The sequence below is a fragment of the Ambystoma mexicanum genome, chromosome 7q (genome assembly GCF_040938575.1).
Source record: "Ambystoma mexicanum isolate Mex_15411 chromosome 7q, UKY_AmexF1_1, whole genome shotgun sequence".
Classification (NCBI taxonomy): Eukaryota; Metazoa; Chordata; class Amphibia; order Caudata; family Ambystomatidae; genus Ambystoma; species Ambystoma mexicanum.
The window spans coordinates 1,162,556,152-1,162,577,335 of record NC_090941.1 but is presented as its reverse complement, the minus strand read 5'-3'; the positions used below and the strand labels follow the sequence as shown (position 1 = coordinate 1,162,577,335).

General features: G+C 48.9%; 1 protein-coding gene across 1 annotated transcript; it reads right to left on the bottom strand.

Annotated features, from left to right (window-relative positions):
- Positions 1 to 244: 244 nt before the first annotated feature.
- LOC138528720 (tyrosinase-like) lies at positions 245 to 20,959 on the bottom strand. Its single transcript, XM_069640580.1, has 5 exons — positions 20,867 to 20,959; positions 8,598 to 9,425; positions 7,518 to 7,731; positions 5,739 to 5,880; positions 245 to 1,621 (listed from the first exon to the last, which is right to left on the bottom strand). Exons 2-5 carry the CDS (start codon positions 9,390 to 9,392, stop codon positions 1,417 to 1,419), a joined length of 1,356 nt encoding a protein of 451 aa, XP_069496681.1. The 5' UTR covers positions 9,393 to 9,425; positions 20,867 to 20,959; the 3' UTR covers positions 245 to 1,416.
- Positions 20,960 to 21,184: the final 225 nt, after the last annotated feature.

Genomic DNA, 21,184 nt, shown 5'->3' with positions numbered 1-21,184 from the left:
AATGAACTCTGACCACTCTCTGATAAGTTACCCAGTTGGCTTCAGTCGAGCTTCTTAAAAGGTTGGTCTAAAGTTGTAACTGGTTGACAATCATGAAATGTGAACAATTCGGGGTTCGAGCGGTAAGGTTCGTGCATACTTATGCACGAGGAGGAAGCAGCGCAGTAGTATCGCTGCACACGTTTCCAGAGAGAGCAATGCTATCAGATGAGGAGAGAAAGACAAGGAGAGCCATTTCAGAAAATTATCGTAAATACTGTTTATTCTGCGTTATTTAAAAAAATGAAGAAAATATGTTTTACAGGCATGCAAAAAAAGCTTGACGACACGTGGCGAGAGCCACTGAGGTAGATCATCAATATACTGCAAAATGGCTGCGGAAACATCGGATATTGAACTGGCGACCAAGCGCCGGCGCTTTCATCTTTCAAGACGTGTGTGTTTCATGCATTTTCTGTGACTTGGCTGGTACCCAGTTTCTCCTGATAAGCAGGGACAGTGAAGCCATTGGTGCATTAATTTTGAGAGTTGGCGAGGGCGCCCTATGGTGTATGAGGTTTACTAGCTGGCCATGGATCAGTAAGAAGAAGTGGCCAGAGGGGAGAATATGGCCAATAATAGGTGAATGAAGCCATAACAAGATTGATTAAGAGCCTGAAAGGGGGACGCTCTTCCAGTGAAGGCAATAGCAGCGTGAGCTGCAGTGCTGAAGACGTAGAAGGGATTGCAGCAGTAGCGTGGAGTAGAGTAGGAGGTTCCATGTGTTAATATCCCCGCAAAGATATATCGCCATACATCAATATTGCCATATTTTTGCGGCGATATTAAGGCGTGGAACCTGCTGGGGACACCCCCGTAACCCCCATATTATTTTAAAGGGAGCAGGGGACACCCCCGCAACCCCTGCTCCCAAAAACCTTGAATATTATCCCCACTAAAAATATTGCCTATGGCCGTTCCCAACGGCCATATATACGACAATATTTTTGTTGGGGATAATATTACCTGATACCGAGTAGGGAAGTGTCATTTGAGTCCAGGTGACATGTAAGCAGGCTCTTGATGTAAGTTGAGCGTGCACACGCTCGATTCTTTATATAAGCCCCCGCCCGAACATCCTTGAGAGCTGGCTATTAGTAACACTGATTTCAAGTTGAAGAAATCCACTACAGGCAACATATGCTGGGAGGATAGCTCAGGGGCAACGTGTGGCAACGCGGAGCAACACAGGTTCAAATCCCAGCCCACTTTGAGACTACTCTCCGGTATTAAGTGCATAATAAAAGATACATTAATGTAATTAATATACATCTCAGTCCATGCTCCTTATTTTCTGTCCACGATATGTATTCAGTCCTTGATGAAGAGTGCAGTGTATTGTTCTGTGCCTCTAGGGTTTCAGATTGCAGGCTCTGTTTATGTATATGTTGCTCCTTTCAATGATTGGGTGGGATAGTCAGAGTAGGAGTACCCAAAGGACTCTGCTTTGTTCATGAACTCTTTGTTCATCATTGTTGGAATGGATGGCACAATGTTCTCCTCTGGGTCCTGCCCTGGAATGCCGCTTCTGGGGTAAAGAGCATTGGTTGCTCCTTTTCTCTGGATCCACCTTTCATATATCCTAGAGAGAAAAAGAGCAACATTAATGCAAGGATATCAAATATTACAAGAGAGAAAGAGAGCAACGCTGATACAAGTATATCAAACATCCTAGAGGGAAAGAGAGCAACATTCATACAAGGATAATATCCCAGAGAAAAAAGTGAGCAACATTCATACAAGGATATCAGATATCCTAGAGAGAAACATATCAACATTCATGCAAGAATATAAAATATCCAAGAGAGAAAGAGAGCAACTTTCAAGCAAGGATATCCAATTTCCTAGAGAGAAAGAGAGCAACATTTATGCAAGGATATCAAATATCCTAGAGAGAAATAGAACAACATTCATACAAGGATAATATCCCAGAGAGAAAGCGAGCAACTTTCGTACAAGGATATTAAATATCCTAGAGAGAGAGAGAGCAACATTAATGCAAGCATATCAAATACCCTAGAGAGAAAAAGAGCAACATTAATGCAAGGATATCAAATACCCTAGAGAGAAAAAGAGCAACATTAATGCAAGGATATCAAATATTACAAGACAGAAAGAGAGCAACGCTGATACAAGTATATCAAATATCCTAGAGGGAAAGAGAGCAACATTCATGCAAGGATAATATCCTAGAGAGAAATAGAGCAACATTAATGCAAGGATATCAAACATCCAAGAGAGAAAAAGAGCAACATTCATACAAGAATATCAAATATCCTAGAGGGAAAGAGAGCAACATTCATGCAAGGATAATATCCTAGAGAGAAAAAGAGCAACATTAATGCAGGCATATCAAATATCCAAGAGAGAATGAGAGCAACGCTGATGCAAGTATATCCAATATCCTAGCGAAAATGAGAGCCACATTCATGCAAGGATATCCAATATCCTAGAGGGAAAGAGAGCAACATTCATACACGGATATCAGATATCCTAGAGAGAAACATATCAACATTCTTGCAAGAATATAAAATATCCAAGAGAGAAAGAGAGCAACTTTCAAGCAAGGATATCAAATTTTCTAGAGAGAAAGAGAGGAACATTCATGCAAGGATATCAAATATCCTAGAGAGAAAGAGAGCAACATTCATACAAGGATAATATCCCAGAGAAAAAAGTGAGCAACATTCATACAAGGATATCAGATATCCTAGAGAGAAACATATCAACATTCTTGCAAGAATATAAAATATCCAAGAGAGAAAGAGAGCAACTTTCAAGCAAGGATATCCAATTTCCTAGAGAGAAAGAGAGCAACATTTATGCAAGGATATCAGATATCCTAGAGAGAAACATATCAACATTCTTGCAAGAATATAAAATATCCAAGAGAGAAAGGGAGCAACTTTCAAGCAAGGATATCCAATTTCCTAGAGAGAAAGAGAGCAACATTTATGCAAGGATATCAGATATCCTAGAGAGAAACATATCAACATTCTTGCAAGAATATAAAATATCCAAGAGAGAAAGGGAGCAACTTTCAAGCAAGGATATCCAATTTCCTAGAGAGAAAGAGAGCAACATTCATACACGGATATCAGATATCCTAGAGAGAAACATATCAACATTCTTACAAGAATATCAAATTTCCTAGAGAGAAAGAGAGCAACATTTATGCAAGGATATCAGATATCCTAGAGAGAAACATATCAACATTCTTGCAAGAATATAAAATATCCAAGAGAGAAAGAGAGCAACTTTCAAGCAAGGATATCCAATTTCCTAGAGAGAAAGAGAGCAACATTTATGCAAGGATATCAGATATCCTAGAGAGAAACATATCAACATTCTTGCAAGAATATAAAATATCCAAGAGAGAAAGGGAGCAACTTTCAAGCAAGGATATCCAATTTCCTAGAGAGAAAGAGAGCAACATTTATGCAAGGATATCAGATATCCTAGAGAGAAACATATCAACATTCTTGCAAGAATATAAAATATCCAAGAGAGAAAGGGAGCAACTTTCAAGCAAGGATATCCAATTTCCTAGAGAGAAAGAGAGCAACATTCATACACGGATATCAGATATCCTAGAGAGAAACATATCAACATTCTTACAAGAATATCAAATTTCCTAGAGAGAAAGAGAGCAACATTTATGCAAGGATATCAGATATCCTAGAGAGAAACATATCAACATTCTTGCAAGAATATAAAATATCCAAGAGAGAAAGGGAGCAACTTTTAAGCAAGGATATCCAATTTCCTAGAGAGAAAGAGAGCAGCATTTATGCAAGGATATCAGATATCCTAGAGAGAAACATATCAACATTCTTGCAAGAATATAAAATATCCAAGAGAGAAAGGGAGCAACTTTCAAGCAAGGATATCAAATTTCCTAGAGAGAAAGAGAGCAACATTCATACACGGATATCAGATATCCTAGAGAGAAACATATCAACATTCTTACAAGAATATCAAATTTCCTAGAGAGAAAGAGAGCAACATTTATGCAAGGATATCAAATAGACTAGAGAAAAAGAGAGGAACATTATATGGCAGTCTTTTTATCCAGCATTACAGTGTGCAGGCTTTTCCCCAGCATTGCCATGTGCTGCACATGGGGTTCAAAACAACTAAATATCTGAGTTGAATTGAAAAAACCTAATCTGAGGTAACCATTTATAATGCATATACATGACTGTATTTTAGTGTTCAATCACCCCAAATGTATGTATTCAATAAAATAGAAAACATTTTATTATATAGACAAAATAACCAGAAATACATGAAACATATCTAAAGTATTAATATAGCAAAATCATGATAGACGTTACTTGCAGATTTAATTTAATTGTATAGAAAATAACACCAGAGACACAGCGCCGATCCCTACAGTAGTTCTTGAGTTTAATAAAAAACAGTCAGTTGGTATCAACAGGCCAACACTACTCTTCCAAAACATGTCTATGCCCTAGCCACGCTGACGCCTGTTTCAAACATCTGTGGTCTTTTCCAAGGCTGTACAGTGGCAAAAACTCAATACAAAACTCTTCACTGATTCCTCAATATCAAGGAATATCTAGAATCCAGGATTATAGATAATGTTTCATGATCATATATCAAAATAAGAACTTATTTGGATATATGACGACACAGTTGGGGCTATTTAAAAATCATCGATAGACCGGGATGCTAAATCTAGGATAATAAGTGTTGTGCCCAAAACCAGTATGGTCTCTAGACTAGAAACCATACTGTTTTTGGTTACAACACTTATTATTAGTGCAAGACGTTCTTTTAGAATAATCTTGCATGTTGATACAAACTTACTGGGTTTATTAAACTCAAGAATTCCTGTAGGGATCAGCGCAGTGTCTCTGGTGTTGTTTTCTATTCTTTGTCTCTAAGAGGAAGACCAGGACACGCAGCGGCCTCTAAATATATCTAGTTATTAATCATTTTTATGATTTAGATTTTTCAAATGAATTGCACTTAGGTGCACTTGACACTTGGCTTGCCCTTAGGCGCACTTGACACTGGGCTTGCCCTTAGGCGCACTTGACACTGGGCTTGCCCTTAGGTGCGCTTGACACTTGGCTTGCCCTTAGGTGCGCTTGACACTTGGCTTGCCCTTAGGTGCACTTGACACTGGGCTTGCCCTTAGGTGCGCTTGACACTTGGCTTGCCCTTAGGCGCACTTGACACTGGGCTTGCCCTTAGGTGCGCTTGACACTGGGCTTGCCCTTAGGCGCACTTGACACTTGGCTTGCCCTTAGGTGCACTTGACACTGGGCTTGCCCTTAGGCGCACTTGACACTTGGCTTGCCCTTAGGCGCACTTGACACTGGGCTTGCCCTTAGGCTCACTTGACACTTGGCTTGCACTTAGGCGCACTTGACACTTGGCTTGCCCTTAGGCACACTTGACACTTGGCTTGCACTTAGGCACACTTGACACTGGGCTTGCCCTTAGGCGCACTTGACACTGGGCTTGCCCTTAGGCGCACTTGACTCTTGGCTTGCACTTAGGCGACTTGACACTTGGCTTGCCCTTAGGCGCACTTGACACTTGGCTTGCACTTAGGCGCACTTGACACTTGGCTTGCACTTAGGCGCACTTGACACTGGGCTCTCCCAGCCCAGCTTCATTTCATATTTTAATTGTGTACATACGATGGTGCACAGGCATGTGCTTACTTGTCGATGTAGGCCTGGTGCAGCAGGAACAGGGGGTCGGCGCTGCAGATGGTGTCTTGAGCCATGCTGCCACCCATGTACAGGCGGACAAGCAAGTTCATGTTGGCACTTTCAGTCGTTCCGTCTGTGGGGCTCATGTACCCTGTGATGAGACAAGATGGGCACAAAGCTTAACTCAAGGTGTGCCACCGGCATGTGGGGAGACGCTGGCATCATGATACCGTGATCTAATATCACTAGAACCAAACAGTCACATAACAGAGACCTTGGCTGCAGGCATTTATGTACATATGGAGGGGTATGGGGTTGGGAGAACAAATCATTTCGTGCAACATAAAGGATTCGAACAAACATATGTCAAAGTAACTGTAGGTACAATACACATGCAGGACTCCATCCCCCACTCCCCCCTCCACCGCCTGCTATCCTTAACATTGTCATACTGCGATTGGGTGATAAGAAAATGGTGGTCCTGGCATTGCATGTGCCACCCTGCACCAGCAAGCCTGCGGGCGGGTTATGTGAGTGCATTGCAATAATTCATACATTGTTGACATTGCCAAACCCCCATTCCTAAGTCTCTTTCCCTCTCTGTCTCTTCCTCTCTGTTCCTCTGTCTCTGTCTCTCTGTCTCAGTCTCTCTCCATCTCTGTCTCTCCCTCTGTCTCTGTCTCTCTGTCTCAGTCTCTCTCCCTCTCTGTCTCTCCCTCTCTGTCTCTCCCTCTCTGTCTCTGTCTCAGTCTCTCTCCCCCTCTGTCTCTCCCTATGTCTCTGTCTCTGTCTCTCTTCCCCTCTGTCTCTCCCTCTCTGTCTCTCCCTCTCTGTCTCAGTCTCTCTCCCTCTCTGTCTCTGTCTCTCTGTCTCAGTCTCTCTCCCCTCCGTCTCTCCCTCTGTCTCTGTCTCTCTGTCTCAGTCTCTCTTACCCTCTGTCTCTCCCTCTCTGTCTCTCCCTCTCTGTCTCAGTCTCTCTCCCTCTCTGTCTCTCCCTCTCTGTCTCTCTGTCTCTGTCTCTCTCCCTCTCTCCCTCTCCCTCTCTGTCTCTCTGTCTCAGTCTCTCTCCCTCTCTGTCTCTCCCTCTCTGTCTCTCTGTCTCAGTCTCTCTTCCTCTCTGTCGCTCTACTTCTCTGTCTCTCCAATTTTTTTGACCATTTCTTCTTTGGTTGTTTAGAGGCCTAAAGGACGTACCCAACTCACCTTCTTCCTAATACCACGCCCCCTGCAGAGTGATTTCTTCCTTACTCACCCTACTGACTGTTTGTGATGATGCTTTCCCACTCACCACACTCACTTTCTGCACAGCACTGACTGCACTGAAGGCGCCCACAGTTCTTCACCCTCACTCAACCCCACCTCTCAGGGTCAGCGTGGTGCTTCTCCCTCACAGCGCCCGGGGTCTGCATAGTTCTCACTCATTGCACCCCTCCTTTTTGTGGCAGGATGGAAGCTCCTTCTCCCTGACATCACTCATGGAATGTGCAGGCCATCGGCCTCTCGCCTTCCTGCCCATCACTCACTTCCTCAATATGTTCCCTCACTGTCAGCCCGACTCCGGACCTGTACAGCGCGCACTCACTCAAACCTTCCTCCTGCTGCCAGCATGAGCTTCACCTTCGCACACATCACTCATGGAATCCTCCCCTTCCCTTTCTGGGGCGGCCAGTGAGTGAGCGGCCACTCCCCCCCCCCCATACTGGCATCTGATCTAGTGTTCAAGAAAGGGCCCCTTGCCTTTGCAAGCAATCCTTTCCCCGGTCACGGAGGAGCCCTTGACGCCTTTACCTTCTACAATGTTGCGGAAGCTCCGCGTGGAGGTGTGGTCGTAGGGCGGTGTGTCGTAGGTTTCCCACTTGAGGGCCTCTTCCACATCCTTGGCTGTCGGCATCGTCGGGGCCGTTGGGTCAGTTCCCGGGCTCCTTTGCAGAGGCTCCATTTTGCAGCCATCTTCTGCCACCGGGCAGTACTTGTAGTCGTAGTAATACCCACTGCAGATACTCTGGGTGGAAAGGTTAGAGTCAGTGAGCGTACCCCACAAGGCTTGAGCAACCACTCATTCACCACATCTCACTTCTGCCCGGAAGTCAAGGGAGGACAGCAATCACTGGTGGCTAGTGCTCAGGCACAGGCCATACATTGTGATCCTGCGGTGCATGCATGGGGCAGCCCAGAAGCACATGGTCCATGCGGAACATTAACACACTTCACAGCTGTACACTCTGGCACTTCCAACAGGCAGGCCCTTGGCATCAAAAGCAACCCAGAGGGTGGGTCTTTAGCAAGGCCCGCCATGAAACTGAGCGGCTCCTTCTCCACCTCCTCCTGCTCTACGCCGCCATAGCTGTAGGCGGGCTCATGCTCCCGGAAGTGCCCTCCGCAGCTCGAGGCAGTAGCAGTACCCAAGCGTGGTAGTCTAGGGAAGGCGGGAAAGCCTGCATGTGAAGTTGGGGTCTGAAGGATCTGGTAGGTGAGCTGCCAGGAGTTTAGGATTTTGCTGTCTAGGCGAGCAGTGAGAGAGAGAGAGAGAGAGGGAGGGAGAGAGAGAGAGAGAGAGAGAGAGAGAGAGAGAGAGAGAGAGAGAGAGAGAGAGAGAGAGAGAGAGAAAGAGGGAGAGGGAGAGAGAGAGAGAGAGAGAGGGAGGGAGAGAGAGAGAGAGAGAGAGAGAGAGAGAGAGAGAGAGAGAAAGAGGGAGAGAGAGAGAGAGAGAGAGAGGGAGAGAGAGAGAGAGGGAGAGGGAGAGGGAGAGAGAGACTGAAAAGAATGCACACACTCCTCATGTCATCAATGAAGTTGCCCACAACCACACACATTTTGGCTCTCAACCATTGTTACAATTTCAGTATCGTTCAATGCAAAAATATTTACCCTCCAACTGCCAAAGTATGAAGAGCTGGTGAGGACACCATCCGAACTGGTTTTGCCCATATAGTCATTGTTGCAGACATGGCAAGTCCCGGCGTCTACGCTCCAGTCGTAGTACGGCATGGAAAAAGTATCATCGCCGGTGAGGATCTGGATCTCCCGCTCCAGGAAGAGGAGGAACCATCGATGCCATGTCAGGAACCCGGGGCCTCTGGTAGCAAAGGTCGTGGTAACGTTAAATAGGTTATTTCGCAAAATGGGCTTGTAGGCGTAGTAGCGCATCCATGCACCGACGTCATAAACAGAGGCCTCCACGAACCGGAAGGTGTTCCTGTCAAATCGGTTGCCGGAAGTCAGGATGCTGAATCTGGCGCTCTTCTTGACCTTGGCAAGGCTTAGATAACTAAAGAACTTCACTCGCTCGGTGGGCGAGAGCTGGCGTATCTCTTTGCGGATAATGTCTTTTTTCTTATCGCACTTTGCTCCAGTCCACCCAAACATGCAGTCCCCGCAGTCAAAACCGTGGTATCGGGACTTGCAGACACACATGCTGTCAAAGTACTCATGCGGCCACTCTAGGCGGTCATCGTTCTGTTTATCAAGGCTCTTTGCTTGAGTGCGCGGTTGACTGATGAACCTGCAGACCCCTCTTCCGGAGTCAGCCCCACACATGCTGCCATCCCTCCACGTGGGGCAGCAGCATCTGTCTTTTAGGGCTTTGCTAGTAGTGCAGACTTTTGGGAACTGGCTGAGAACCCCTTGGAGAGAGAGCGTGAGGACCACAAGGGTGAAGAACATGGTTTCCACGAACGGAAAATCTCCACACTGCACCTGGAGAGGAAGAGAAACACAATGAAACTCCATGGCATTGATTAGGGACATGGCACAGTTGACAAGGGCACCTGGAATGCCTATCACACCGTATCCCTCACTTCAAATATACATGCGCAGCTAGGTGCATCTAAATGTCCTTCATACACCTGACGAGTCACCTGATCTCCCAAACTCTCCTAACCTCATTAAAACCTTCTTTCCCATCACCACCCTCTTCTAGTGTCAATCGGCACCCGATTTCCTCCCTACCCAGCTAACCAGCTACCAGGATCACGGTGACCATGTGCGTGCAAAGGACCCTGATCCCAGGTTGAGGGGTCCGCTGCTGATGCTGAACACTGGGCAGTGTTTGGCTTCTAGCCTCTTTCTCCCATCTGTGTCACGGCTTGAGGCACTGGGTGGCACACTGCTCAATGGCACAGTGAAGATATGACTCCTGCCTTCCATCAGGATTCTAACTAAATGCCTCTGGCTCACACTCTGTGAGGTTTCTTCCATCTCAGCTGAAGTTTGTTAGCTTCTCTTTCTATCTCTTTCCACTCCTTTCCTTGTCTTCCCTGATAAAGTCACTGCCACATTTCCCTGATCCTCTTCTGGCTTTTGTTGTGTAAACAGCTTCTAAATGGTCCTTGGACCTGGGTCACGTACAATGCCTTGAGAAGGTTCAAAATGTAGGCTGGCATATTAACTCCACCCTTTCTGCTGCCCACTGGTCACCAGTCAACAGAAAAAAGTATCAGACAAGACTGCGCCATTTAGAAATCCCCCTGTGTAATGAGCTCAGATGCCTAACACCGAGCTAGCTCTGATCATCTTTTGCCCAACTCCTCTGATCCCCTAGCTAGCTCCGATCATCTGATGCCCAACTCCTCTGACCCCTGAGGTAGCTCCAATCATCTGATGCTAAATTCCTCTGAACCCTGAGGTAGCTCCGATCATCTGAAGCCCAACTCCTCTGAACCACGAGCTAGCTCTGATCATCTGGTGCCCAACTCCTCTGAGCCCCCAGCTACCCTGTTCATCTGATGCCCCACTTCTCTGAACCCTGAGGTAGTTCTGATCATCTGATGCCCAACTCCACTGAACCCAGAGGTAGCACCAATCATCTGATGCCCAACTCCTCTGAACCCTGAGGTAGATCTGATCATCTGAGGCCCAACTCCACTGAACCCAGAGGTAGCACCAATCATCTGATGCCCAACTCCTCTGAACCCTGAGGTAGATCTGATCATCTTATGCCGAACTCCTCTGAACTTTGAGATAGCTCTGATCATTTGATGCCCAACTCTTCTGAACCCCGAGGTAGCTCTGATCATCTGATGCCCAACTCTTCTGAACCCTGAGGTAGTTCTGATCATCTGATGCCCAACTCCTCTGAACCCTGAGGTAGCTCCGATCATCTGATGCCCAACTCTTCTGAACCCTGAGATAGCTCTGATCATCTTATGCCGAACTCCTCTGAACCATGAGGTAGCACCGATCATCTGATGCCTAAATCCTCTGAACGCTGAGGTAGCTCTGATCATTTGATGCCCAACTTCTCTGAACCCTGAGGTAGTTCTGATCATCTGATGCCCAGCTCTTCTGAACCCCGAAGTAGCTCTGATCATCTGATGCTCAAATCTTCTTAACCCCTGAGGTAGCTCTGATCATCTGATGCCCAACTCCTCTGAACCCCGAAGTAGCTCTGATCATCTGATGCTCAAATCTTCTTAACCCCTGAGGTAGCTCCGATCATCTGATGTCCAACTCCTCTGAACCATGAGGTAGCTCTGATCATCTGATGTCCAACTCCTCTGAACCTGAGGTAGCTCCGATCATCTGAAGCCCAACTCCTCTGAACCACGAGCTAGCTCTGATCATCTGATGCCCAACTCCTCTGAGCCCCCAGCTACCCTGTTCATCTGATGCCCCACTTCTCTGAACCTTGAGGTAGTTCTGATCATCTGATGCCCAACTCCACTGAACCCTGAGGTAGCACGGATCATCTGATGCCCAACTCCTCTGAACCACGAGCTAGCTCTGATCATCTGATGCCCAACTCCTCTGAGCCCACAGCTACCCTGTTCATCTGATGCCCCACTTCTCTGAACCCTGAGGTAGTTCTGATCATCTGATGCCCAACTCCACTGAACCCTGAGGTAGCACGGATCATCTGATGCCCAACTCCTCTGAACCTCGAGGTAGTTCTGATCATCTGATGCCCAACTCCACTGAACCCAGAGGTAGCACCAATCATCTGATGCCCAACTCCTCTGAACCCTGAGGTAGATCTGATCATCTGATGCCCAACTCCACTGAACCAAGAGGTAGCACCAATCATCTGATGCCCAACTCCTCTGAACCCTGAGGTAGATCTGATCATCTGAGGCCCAACTCCACTGAACCCAGAGGTAGCACCAATCATCTGATGCCCAACTCCTCTGAAACCTGAGGTAGATCTGATCATCTTATGCCGAACTCCTCTGAACTTTGAGATAGCTCTGATCATTTGATGCCCAACTCTTCTGAACCCCGAGGTAGCTCTGATCATCTGATGCCCAACTCTTCTGAACCCTGAGGTAGTTCTGATCATCTGATGCCCAACTCCTCTGAACCCTGAGGTAGCTCCGATTATCTGATGCCCAACTCTTCTGAACCCTGAGATAGCTCTGATCATCTTATGCCGAACTCCTCTGAACCATGAGGTAGCACCGATCATCTGATGCCTAAATCCTCTGAACGCTGAGGTAGCTCCGATCATTTGATGCCCAACTTCTCTGAACCCTGAGGTAGTTCTGATCATCTGATGCCCAGCTTTTCTGAACCCCGAAGTAGCTCTGATCATCTGATGCTCAAATCTTCTTAACCCCTGAGGTAGCTCCGATCATCTGATGTCCAACTCCTCTGAACCATGAGGTAGCTCTGATCATCTGATGTCCAACTCCTCTGAACCATGAGGTAGCTCTGATCATCTGAGGCCCAACTGCTCTGAACCCTGAGGTAGCTCTAATCATCTGATGCCCAGCTCTTCTGAACCCCGAGGTAGCTCTGATCATCTGACGCTGAACTCCTCTGAACCATTAGGTAGCTCTGATCATCTGAGGCACAACTCCTCTGAACCTCGAGGTAGCTCTGATCATCTGAGACCCAACTCCTCTGAACCCTGAGGTAGTTCTGATCATCTGATGCCCAACTCCTCTGAACCCCCGAGGTAGCACTGATCATCTAATGCCCAACTCCTTTGTACCCTGAGGTAGATCTGATCAGCTGAGGCCCAACTCCTCTGAACCCTGAGATAGCACGGATCATCTGATGCCCAACTCCTCTGAACACTGAGGTAGCTCTGATCATCTGAGGCGCAACTCCTCTGAACCCTGAGGTAGTTCTGATCATCTGATGCCCAGCTCCACTGAACCCTGAGGTAGCACCGATCATCTGATGCACAACTCCTCTGAACCCTGAGGTAGATCTGATCATCTGATGCCCAACTCCTCTGAACCCTGAGGTAGCTCTGATCATCTGAGGCGCAACTCCTCTGAACCCTGAGGTAGTTCTGATCATCTGATGCCCAGCTCCACTGAACCCTGAGGTAGCACCGATCATCTGATGCGCAACTCCTCTGAACCCTGAGGTAGATCTGATCATCTGATGCCCAACTCCTCTGAACCCTGAGGTAGCTCTGATCATCTGAGGCCCAACTCCTCTGAACTTTGAGGTAGCTCCTATCATTTGTTGCCCAACTCCTCTGAACCCCTGAGGTAGCTCTGATCATCTGATGCCCAACTACCCTAAATTCAAAAGCAAAGAAGATTAAAGAAGAGCCAGAGATTGCTGGTCTCTCTGATCTAAACTGTAGTACGCTCTCCTTTTCACCCGGGACCTGATGTGCTGAAATTCTGGAAAAGTAAGGATCTTTCCAGAATGATCTTCCCCACCACTGTTCCTCTCCCTGTCCTACTGTCCATCTTGCGAGGGTGCTTTAATGCCTCTGGTGGCATTTAACGAGTTAAACATTTGGAAACTAGTTAATCACATAAAATGCATAATGACAGCAACCCCCAACTGCACAGTATCACATGAGAGTAGCAAGCATAAGGTGCCCGAGTTCGCAAGGGTAAAAACAAGCATTGGCAAGAGCAACCGTGTGCACTTTTATTCAGGCATGTGATTGGCATTTGCTAGGCACTGACATGCCACTATCTGGCCATAGAATTGCAACAGCTGGAACATGGTATGATGACCTGCATATATGGCAGCAGTGCTGGGTAAATGCCTATTGAATACCTCCTGCACATAAGCCCCGGATGTTGGTTTAGTTAATGCTATTTGTTTGCAGGACTACAGCCCAAGGAAGAGATCAAAATCAACTGGCTGAAGGGACACTTGTTTAGGACATGTTTGTTACACCGGTAGCCATTTACAGCAGCCACTAGGCCATTACCCGTTAGCAGACTGCTGAGTAAACACACTAGAAAGCAAAATGTTGATGTTACTGCTTGATAGAGTGAGCATAAGGAGATCCCAGGAAGATGCTTTTTGGACAGGGAGGGGCAGGTAGTGGGCGGTAATGGCCACAGGGATTATCATGGCCATGGGCAGTCAATGGGTGGGTAAATAACCAAACAACACCCGCCAGCTGTGTCTCCCTCCTCACATGTTGTCTCCCACCCACCTGTACTGCAGTGCATTGTTTTGGCTTCTACGTGGTGGATATGCACCACCAATTAGCAGAAACCTATAACCACAAGCAGACATTCTGCAATAACCAGGGGCCACGTAATCACTCTGCACAAGTGAGTACAAACGCATGCCACAGGCAACACTGTGGTGCAGGAGTAACAGATGTAAAGCACAGGATCCATGCCACACACATGAGTGATATCTATAAGGCAAAGGTGCAATTGCGTATGAAACCATGCGATATTTGCACGACTATACACATGAGTGACATCTGTAAAACGCTCATAGTATTTCAGAATAACTGTCAACCGAAAGCCATGAGTAACAACGTTAAAGCACAGGGAGCACTGTGAACCAGTATATAAAAGCCAAAGTTCCCACACACCACTGTGAACCGGTATATAACAGCCAAAGTTCCCACACACCAGTGTGAACCGGTATATAACAGCCAAAGTTCCCACACACCAGTGTGAACCAGTAGATAACAGCCAAAGTTCCCACACACCACTTTGAACCAGTATATAACAGCCAAAGTACCCACACACCACTTTACACCAGTGTGTAAGAGCCAACGTCCCCAAGAACACTGTGCATCATTGTATAACAGCCAATGTTCCCACAGATCTCTGTATTTATGTATTAATGTATTATTTTCTTGTTAGGTACTTATACAATAAGAATATACTGCTTCAAATAGCCGAGGGTCCCACACACCTCTCTGCAACTGTATATAACATCCAAAGTTCACACTCATCGCTGTGCAGCAGTATATAACAGCTGAAGTCCCCTCACACCACTATGAACGATTATATAACTAAAGTTCCCACCCATTACTGTGCACCAGTATATAACAACTAAAGTTCCTGCCAACGTTCCCAACAACAATGTGCACCAGTATATAACAGCCGAGGTTCCCAAACACCACTCTGCAACTGTATATAACAGCTGACGTTTAGTTCCACATACCACTCTGCACTTCCCACACACCACTCTGCACTAGTATATAACAGCCGAAGCTCCCACACCACTGTGCACCCGCATATAACAGCCGAAGCTCCCACACCACTGTGCACCCGCATATAACAGCAGAAGCTCCCACACCACTGTGCACCCGTATATAACAGCAGAAGCTCCCACACCACTGTGCACCCGCATATAACAGCCGAAGCTCCCACACCACTGTGCACCCGCATATAACAGCAGAAGCTCCCACACCACTCTGCACTAGTATATAACAGCAGAAGCTCCCACACCACTGTGCACCCGCATATAACAGCCCAAGCTCCCACACCACTGTGCACCCGCATATAACAGCAGAAGCTCCCACACCACTCAGCACTAGTATATAACAGCAGAAGCTCCCACACCACTGTGCACCCGCATATAACAGCCCAAGCTCCCACACCACTGTGGACCTGCATATAACAGCAGAAGCTCCCACACCACTGTGCACCCGCATATAACAGCAGAAGCTCCCACACCACTGTGCACCCGCATACAACAGCAGAAGCTCCCACACCACTCTGCAACTGTATATAACAGCTGACGTTTAGTTCCACATACCACTCTGCACTTCCCACACACCACTCTGCACTAGTATATAACAGCCGAAGCTCCCACACCACTGTACACCCGCATATAACAGCCGAAGCTCCCACACCACTGTGCACCCGCATATAACAGCAGAAGCTCCCACACCACTGTGCACCCGTATATAACAGCAGAAGCTCCCACACCACTGTGCACCCGCATATAACAGCCGAAGCTCCCACACCACTGTGCACCCGCATATAACAGCAGAAGCTCCCACACCACTCTGCACTAGTATATAACAGCAGAAGCTCCCACACCACTGTGCACCCGCATATAACAGCCCAAGCTCCCACACCACTGTGCACCCGCATATAACAGCAGAAGCTCCCACACCACTCTGCACTAGTATATAACAGCAGAAGCTCCCACACCACTGTGCACCCGCATATAACAGCCCAAGCTCCCACACCACTGTGGACCTGCATATAACAGCAGAAGCTCCCACACCACTGTGCACCCGCATATAACAGCAGAAGCTCCCACATCACTGTGCACCCGCATACAACAGCAGAAGCTCCCACACCACTCTGCAACTGTATATAACAGCTGACGTTTAGTTCCACATACCACTCTGCACTTCCCACACACCACTCTGCACTAGCACTAGTATATAACAGCCGAAGCTCCCACACCACTGTGCACCCGCATATAACAGCCGAAGCTCCCACACCACTGTGCACCCGCATATAACAGCAGAAGCTCCCACACCACTGTGCACCCGCATATAACAGCCGAAGCTCCCACACCACTGTGCACCCGCATATAACAGCCGAAGCTCCCACACCACTGTGCACCCGCATATAACAGCAGAAGCTCCCACACCACTCTGCACTAGTATATAACAGCAGAAGCTCCCACACCACTGTGCACCCGCATATAACAGCCCAAGCTCCCACACCACTGTGGACCTGCATATAACAGCAGAAGCTCCCACACCACTGTGCACCCGCATATAACAGCAGAAGCTCCCACACCACTGTGCACCCGCATATAACAGCAGAAGCTCCCACACCACTCTGGACCCGCATATAACAGCAGACGCTCCCACACTACTCTGCACCCGCACCACTGTGCACCCGCATATAACAGCAGAAGCTCCCACACCACTGTGCACCCGCATATAACAGCAGAAGCTCCCACACCACTGTGCACCCGCATATAACAGCAGAAGCTCCCACACCACTGTGCACCCGCATATAACAGTAGAAGCTCCCACACCACTCTGCACCCGCATATAACAGCAGACGCTCCCACACTACTCTGCACCCGCACCACTGTGCACCCGCATATAACAGCAGAAGCTCCCACACCACTCTGCACCCGCATATAACAGCAGAAGCTCCCACACCACTGTGCACCCGCATATAACAGCAGAAGCTCCCACACCACTGTGCACCCGCATATAACAGCAGAAGCTCCCACACCACTGTGCACCCGCATATAACAGCAGAAGCTCCCACACCACTCTGCACCCGCATATAACAGCAGAAGCTCCCACACCACTGTGCACCCGCATATAACAGCCCAAGCTCCCACACCACTCTGCACCCGCATATAACAGCAGAAGCTCCCACACCACTGTGCACCCGCATATAACAGCAGAAGCTCCCACACCACTGTGCACCCGCATATAACAGCAGAAGCTCCCACACTACTGTGCACCCGCATATAACAGCAGAAGCTCCCACACCACTGTGCACCCACATATAACAGCAGACGCTCCCACACTACTCTGCACCCGCATATAACAGCAGAAGCTCCCACACCACTGTGCACCCGCATATAACAGCAGAAGCTCCCACACCACTCTGCACCCGCATATAACAGCAGAAGCTCCCACACCACTGTGCACCCGCATATAACAGCAGAAGCTCCCACACCACTCTGCACCCGCATATAACAGCAGAAGCTCCCACACCACTGTGCACCCGCATATAACAGCCCAAGCTCCCACACCACTCTGCACCCGCATATAACAGCAGAAGCTCCCACACCACTGTGCACCCGCATATAACAGCAGAAGCTCCCACACCACTGTGCACCCGCATATAACAGCAGAAGCTCCCACACCACTGTGCACCCGCATATAACAGCAGAAGCTCCCACACCACTCTGCACCCGCATATAACAGCAGAAGCTCCCACACCACTGTGCACCCGCATATAACAGCAGACGCTCCCACACTACTCTGCACCCGCATATAACAGCAGAAGCTCCCACACCACTGTGCACCCGCATATAACAGCAGAAGCTCCCACACCACTGTGCACCCGCATATAACAGCAGAAGCTCCCACACCACTCTGGACCCGCATATAACAGCAGACGCTCCCACACTACTCTGCACCCGCACCACTGTGCACCCGCATATAACAGCAGAAGCTCCCACACCACTGTGCACCCGCATATAACAGCAGAAGCTCCCACACCACTGTGCACCCGCATATAACAGCAGAAGCTCCCACACCACTGTGCACCCGCATATAACAGTAGAAGCTCCCACACCACTCTGCACCCGCATATAACAGCAGACGCTCCCACACTACTCTGCACCCGCACCACTGTGCACCCGCATATAACAGCAGAAGCTCCCACACCACTCTGCACCCGCATATAACAGCAGAAGCTCCCACACCACTGTGCACCCGCATATAACAGCAGAAGCTCCCACACCACTGTGCACCCGCATATAACAGCAGAAGCTCCCACACCACTGTGCACCCGCATATAACAGCAGAAGCTCCCACACCACTCTGCACCCGCATATAACAGCAGAAGCTCCCACACCACTGTGCACCCGCATATAACAGCCCAAGCTCCCACACCACTCTGCACCCGCATATAACAGCAGAAGCTCCCACACCACTGTGCACCCGCATATAACAGCAGAAGCTCCCACACCACTGTGCACCCGCATATAACAGCAGAAGCTCCCACACTACTGTGCACCCGCATATAACAGCAGAAGCTCCCACACCACTGTGCACCCACATATAACAGCAGACGCTCCCACACTACTCTGCACCCGCATATAACAGCAGAAGCTCCCACACCACTGTGCACCCGCATATAACAGCAGAAGCTCCCACACCACTCTGCACCCGCATATAACAGCAGAAGCTCCCACACCACTGTGCACCCGCATATAACAGCAGAAGCTCCCACACCACTCTGCACCCGCATATAACAGCAGAAGCTCCCACACCACTGTGCACCCGCATATAACAGCCCAAGCTCCCACACCACTCTGCACCCGCATATAACAGCAGAAGCTCCCACACCACTGTGCACCCGCATATAACAGCAGAAGCTCCCACACCACTGTGCACCCGCATATAACAGCAGAAGCTCCCACACCACTGTGCACCCGCATATAACAGCAGAAGCTCCCACACCACTCTGCACCCGCATATAACAGCAGAAGCTCCCACACCACTGTGCACCCGCATATAACAGCAGAAGCTCCCACTCCCAAGCTCCCACACCACTGTGCACCCGCATATAACAGCAGAAGCTCCCACACCACTGTGCACCCGCATATAACAGCAGAAGCTCCCACACCACTGTGCACCCGCATATAACAGCAGAAGCTCCCACACCACTCTGCACCCGCATATAACAGCAGAAGCTCCCACACCACTCTGCACCCGCATATAACAGCAGAAGCTCCCACACCACTGTGCACCCGCATATAACAGCAGAAGCTCCCACACCACTCTGCACCCGCATATAACAGCAGAAGCTCCCACACCACTGTGCACCCGCACATAACAGCAGAAGCTCCCACACCACTGTGCACCCGCACATAACAGCAGAAGCTCCCACACCACTCTGCACCCGCATATAACAGCCCAAGCTCCCACACCACTGTGCACCCGCATATAACAGCAGAAGCTCCCACACCACTGTGCACCCGCATATAACAGCAGAAGCTCCCACACCACTCTGCACCCGCATATAACAGCAGAAGCTCCCACACCACTCTGCACCCGCATATAACAGCAGAAGCTCCCACACCACTGTGCACCTGCATATAACAGCAGAAGCTCCCACACCACTGTGCACCCGCATATAACAGCAGAAGCTCCCACACCACTGTGCACCCGCACATAACAGCAGAAGCTCCCACACCACTGTGCACCCGCACATAACAGCAGAAGCTCCCACACCACTCTGCACCCGCATATAACAGCCCAAGCTCCCACACCACTGTGCACCCGCATATAACAGCAGAAGCTCCCACACCACTCTGCACCCGCATATAACAGCAGAAGCTCCCACACCACTGTGCACCCGCATATAACAGCAGAAGCTCCCACACTACTCTGCACCCGCATATAACAGCAGAAGCTCCCACACCACTGTGCACCCGCATATAACAGCAGAAGCTCCCACACCACTGTGGACCTGCATATAACAGCAGAAGCTCCCACACCACTCTGCACCATCATATAACAGCCAGTAAACTCATACTGAACGGCTACCACAAAATCAAAATATCATGGCGACATTAACACAAGCTTGCTTTATCAGCTTGTAATTAAAGTACTGGCATCTACTGTGCAGACTCAGCAAAGGAGACCATATTTAAACAATGAGTTCCCTGTCATTATCTCGGGGATATCGGCATTGGTTAAATCTCACGCTCCTAGATACTGCAGCCGCAGAAGGGGTAATCGCCGCCGCCTTATCAATGTATCGATTACTCTGCTCTCATTTGAAAATATAGCCTCATTTTACTGGAACCCCTCTCAGCTGCCAGCCTCAGAAACTGCCACCAAACTCCCGAGGGCAACCCACACATCTGGAAACATTTGGTGAATTAGTCCCAATAAACAGACAGCATTGTGTGGCTTGGCCGCCGATGCTATGGACGAGTGAACCAGGGGGAAGGGACCCTGCAGCCGGTGAAGCCCAGGTGGGCTATACGCTGACATTCTGCCAAAGCCCCTGTGAAGCGCCACATGGGCAGTTTTTTAGGGAGGATGGGCAGCAGACAGTCAAGCGATTGCCTCCACTGTGGCTTCAAGGCTGCTGGCGGCCCCAGCCCCATGAGCCTAGAGAAATAGTTCTTGGTGTGCCTCGCGCCCCTTGCGCCCATATAACCTGGCACCCATGACTAGACCCGCTGCTGGGACCAGGCATGTGCATGCCAAGCGTCTCCTCTCTCATGCCACACCGCACCTCTGTATTGCTGACTGCAGGCCCACTCTGGATTGCCTCTTCTCTGTGCCTTCAGCCGCTTGGGAAGCTGCCTGCTGCCACAGGAAAGGGCAGGCTGGCATTTATAGGGAGCTGACTGGGCGACATGTAGGGCTGGCATCTGAGGGTGTGGGTAGCACAGGTGTGTCACGGTAGGCGGCAGTCCAGCAGGTTCCGCGTGCGTGTGGCACAGGACCGCCCCATTAGGCAATGCTCTGCATCTTCCAGAATTAGCAACACTGCGTGTGATCAGAGCCCGTGCCTTACACTTGCAGGTTCTGCCGGGAAATTCCAGCAGCG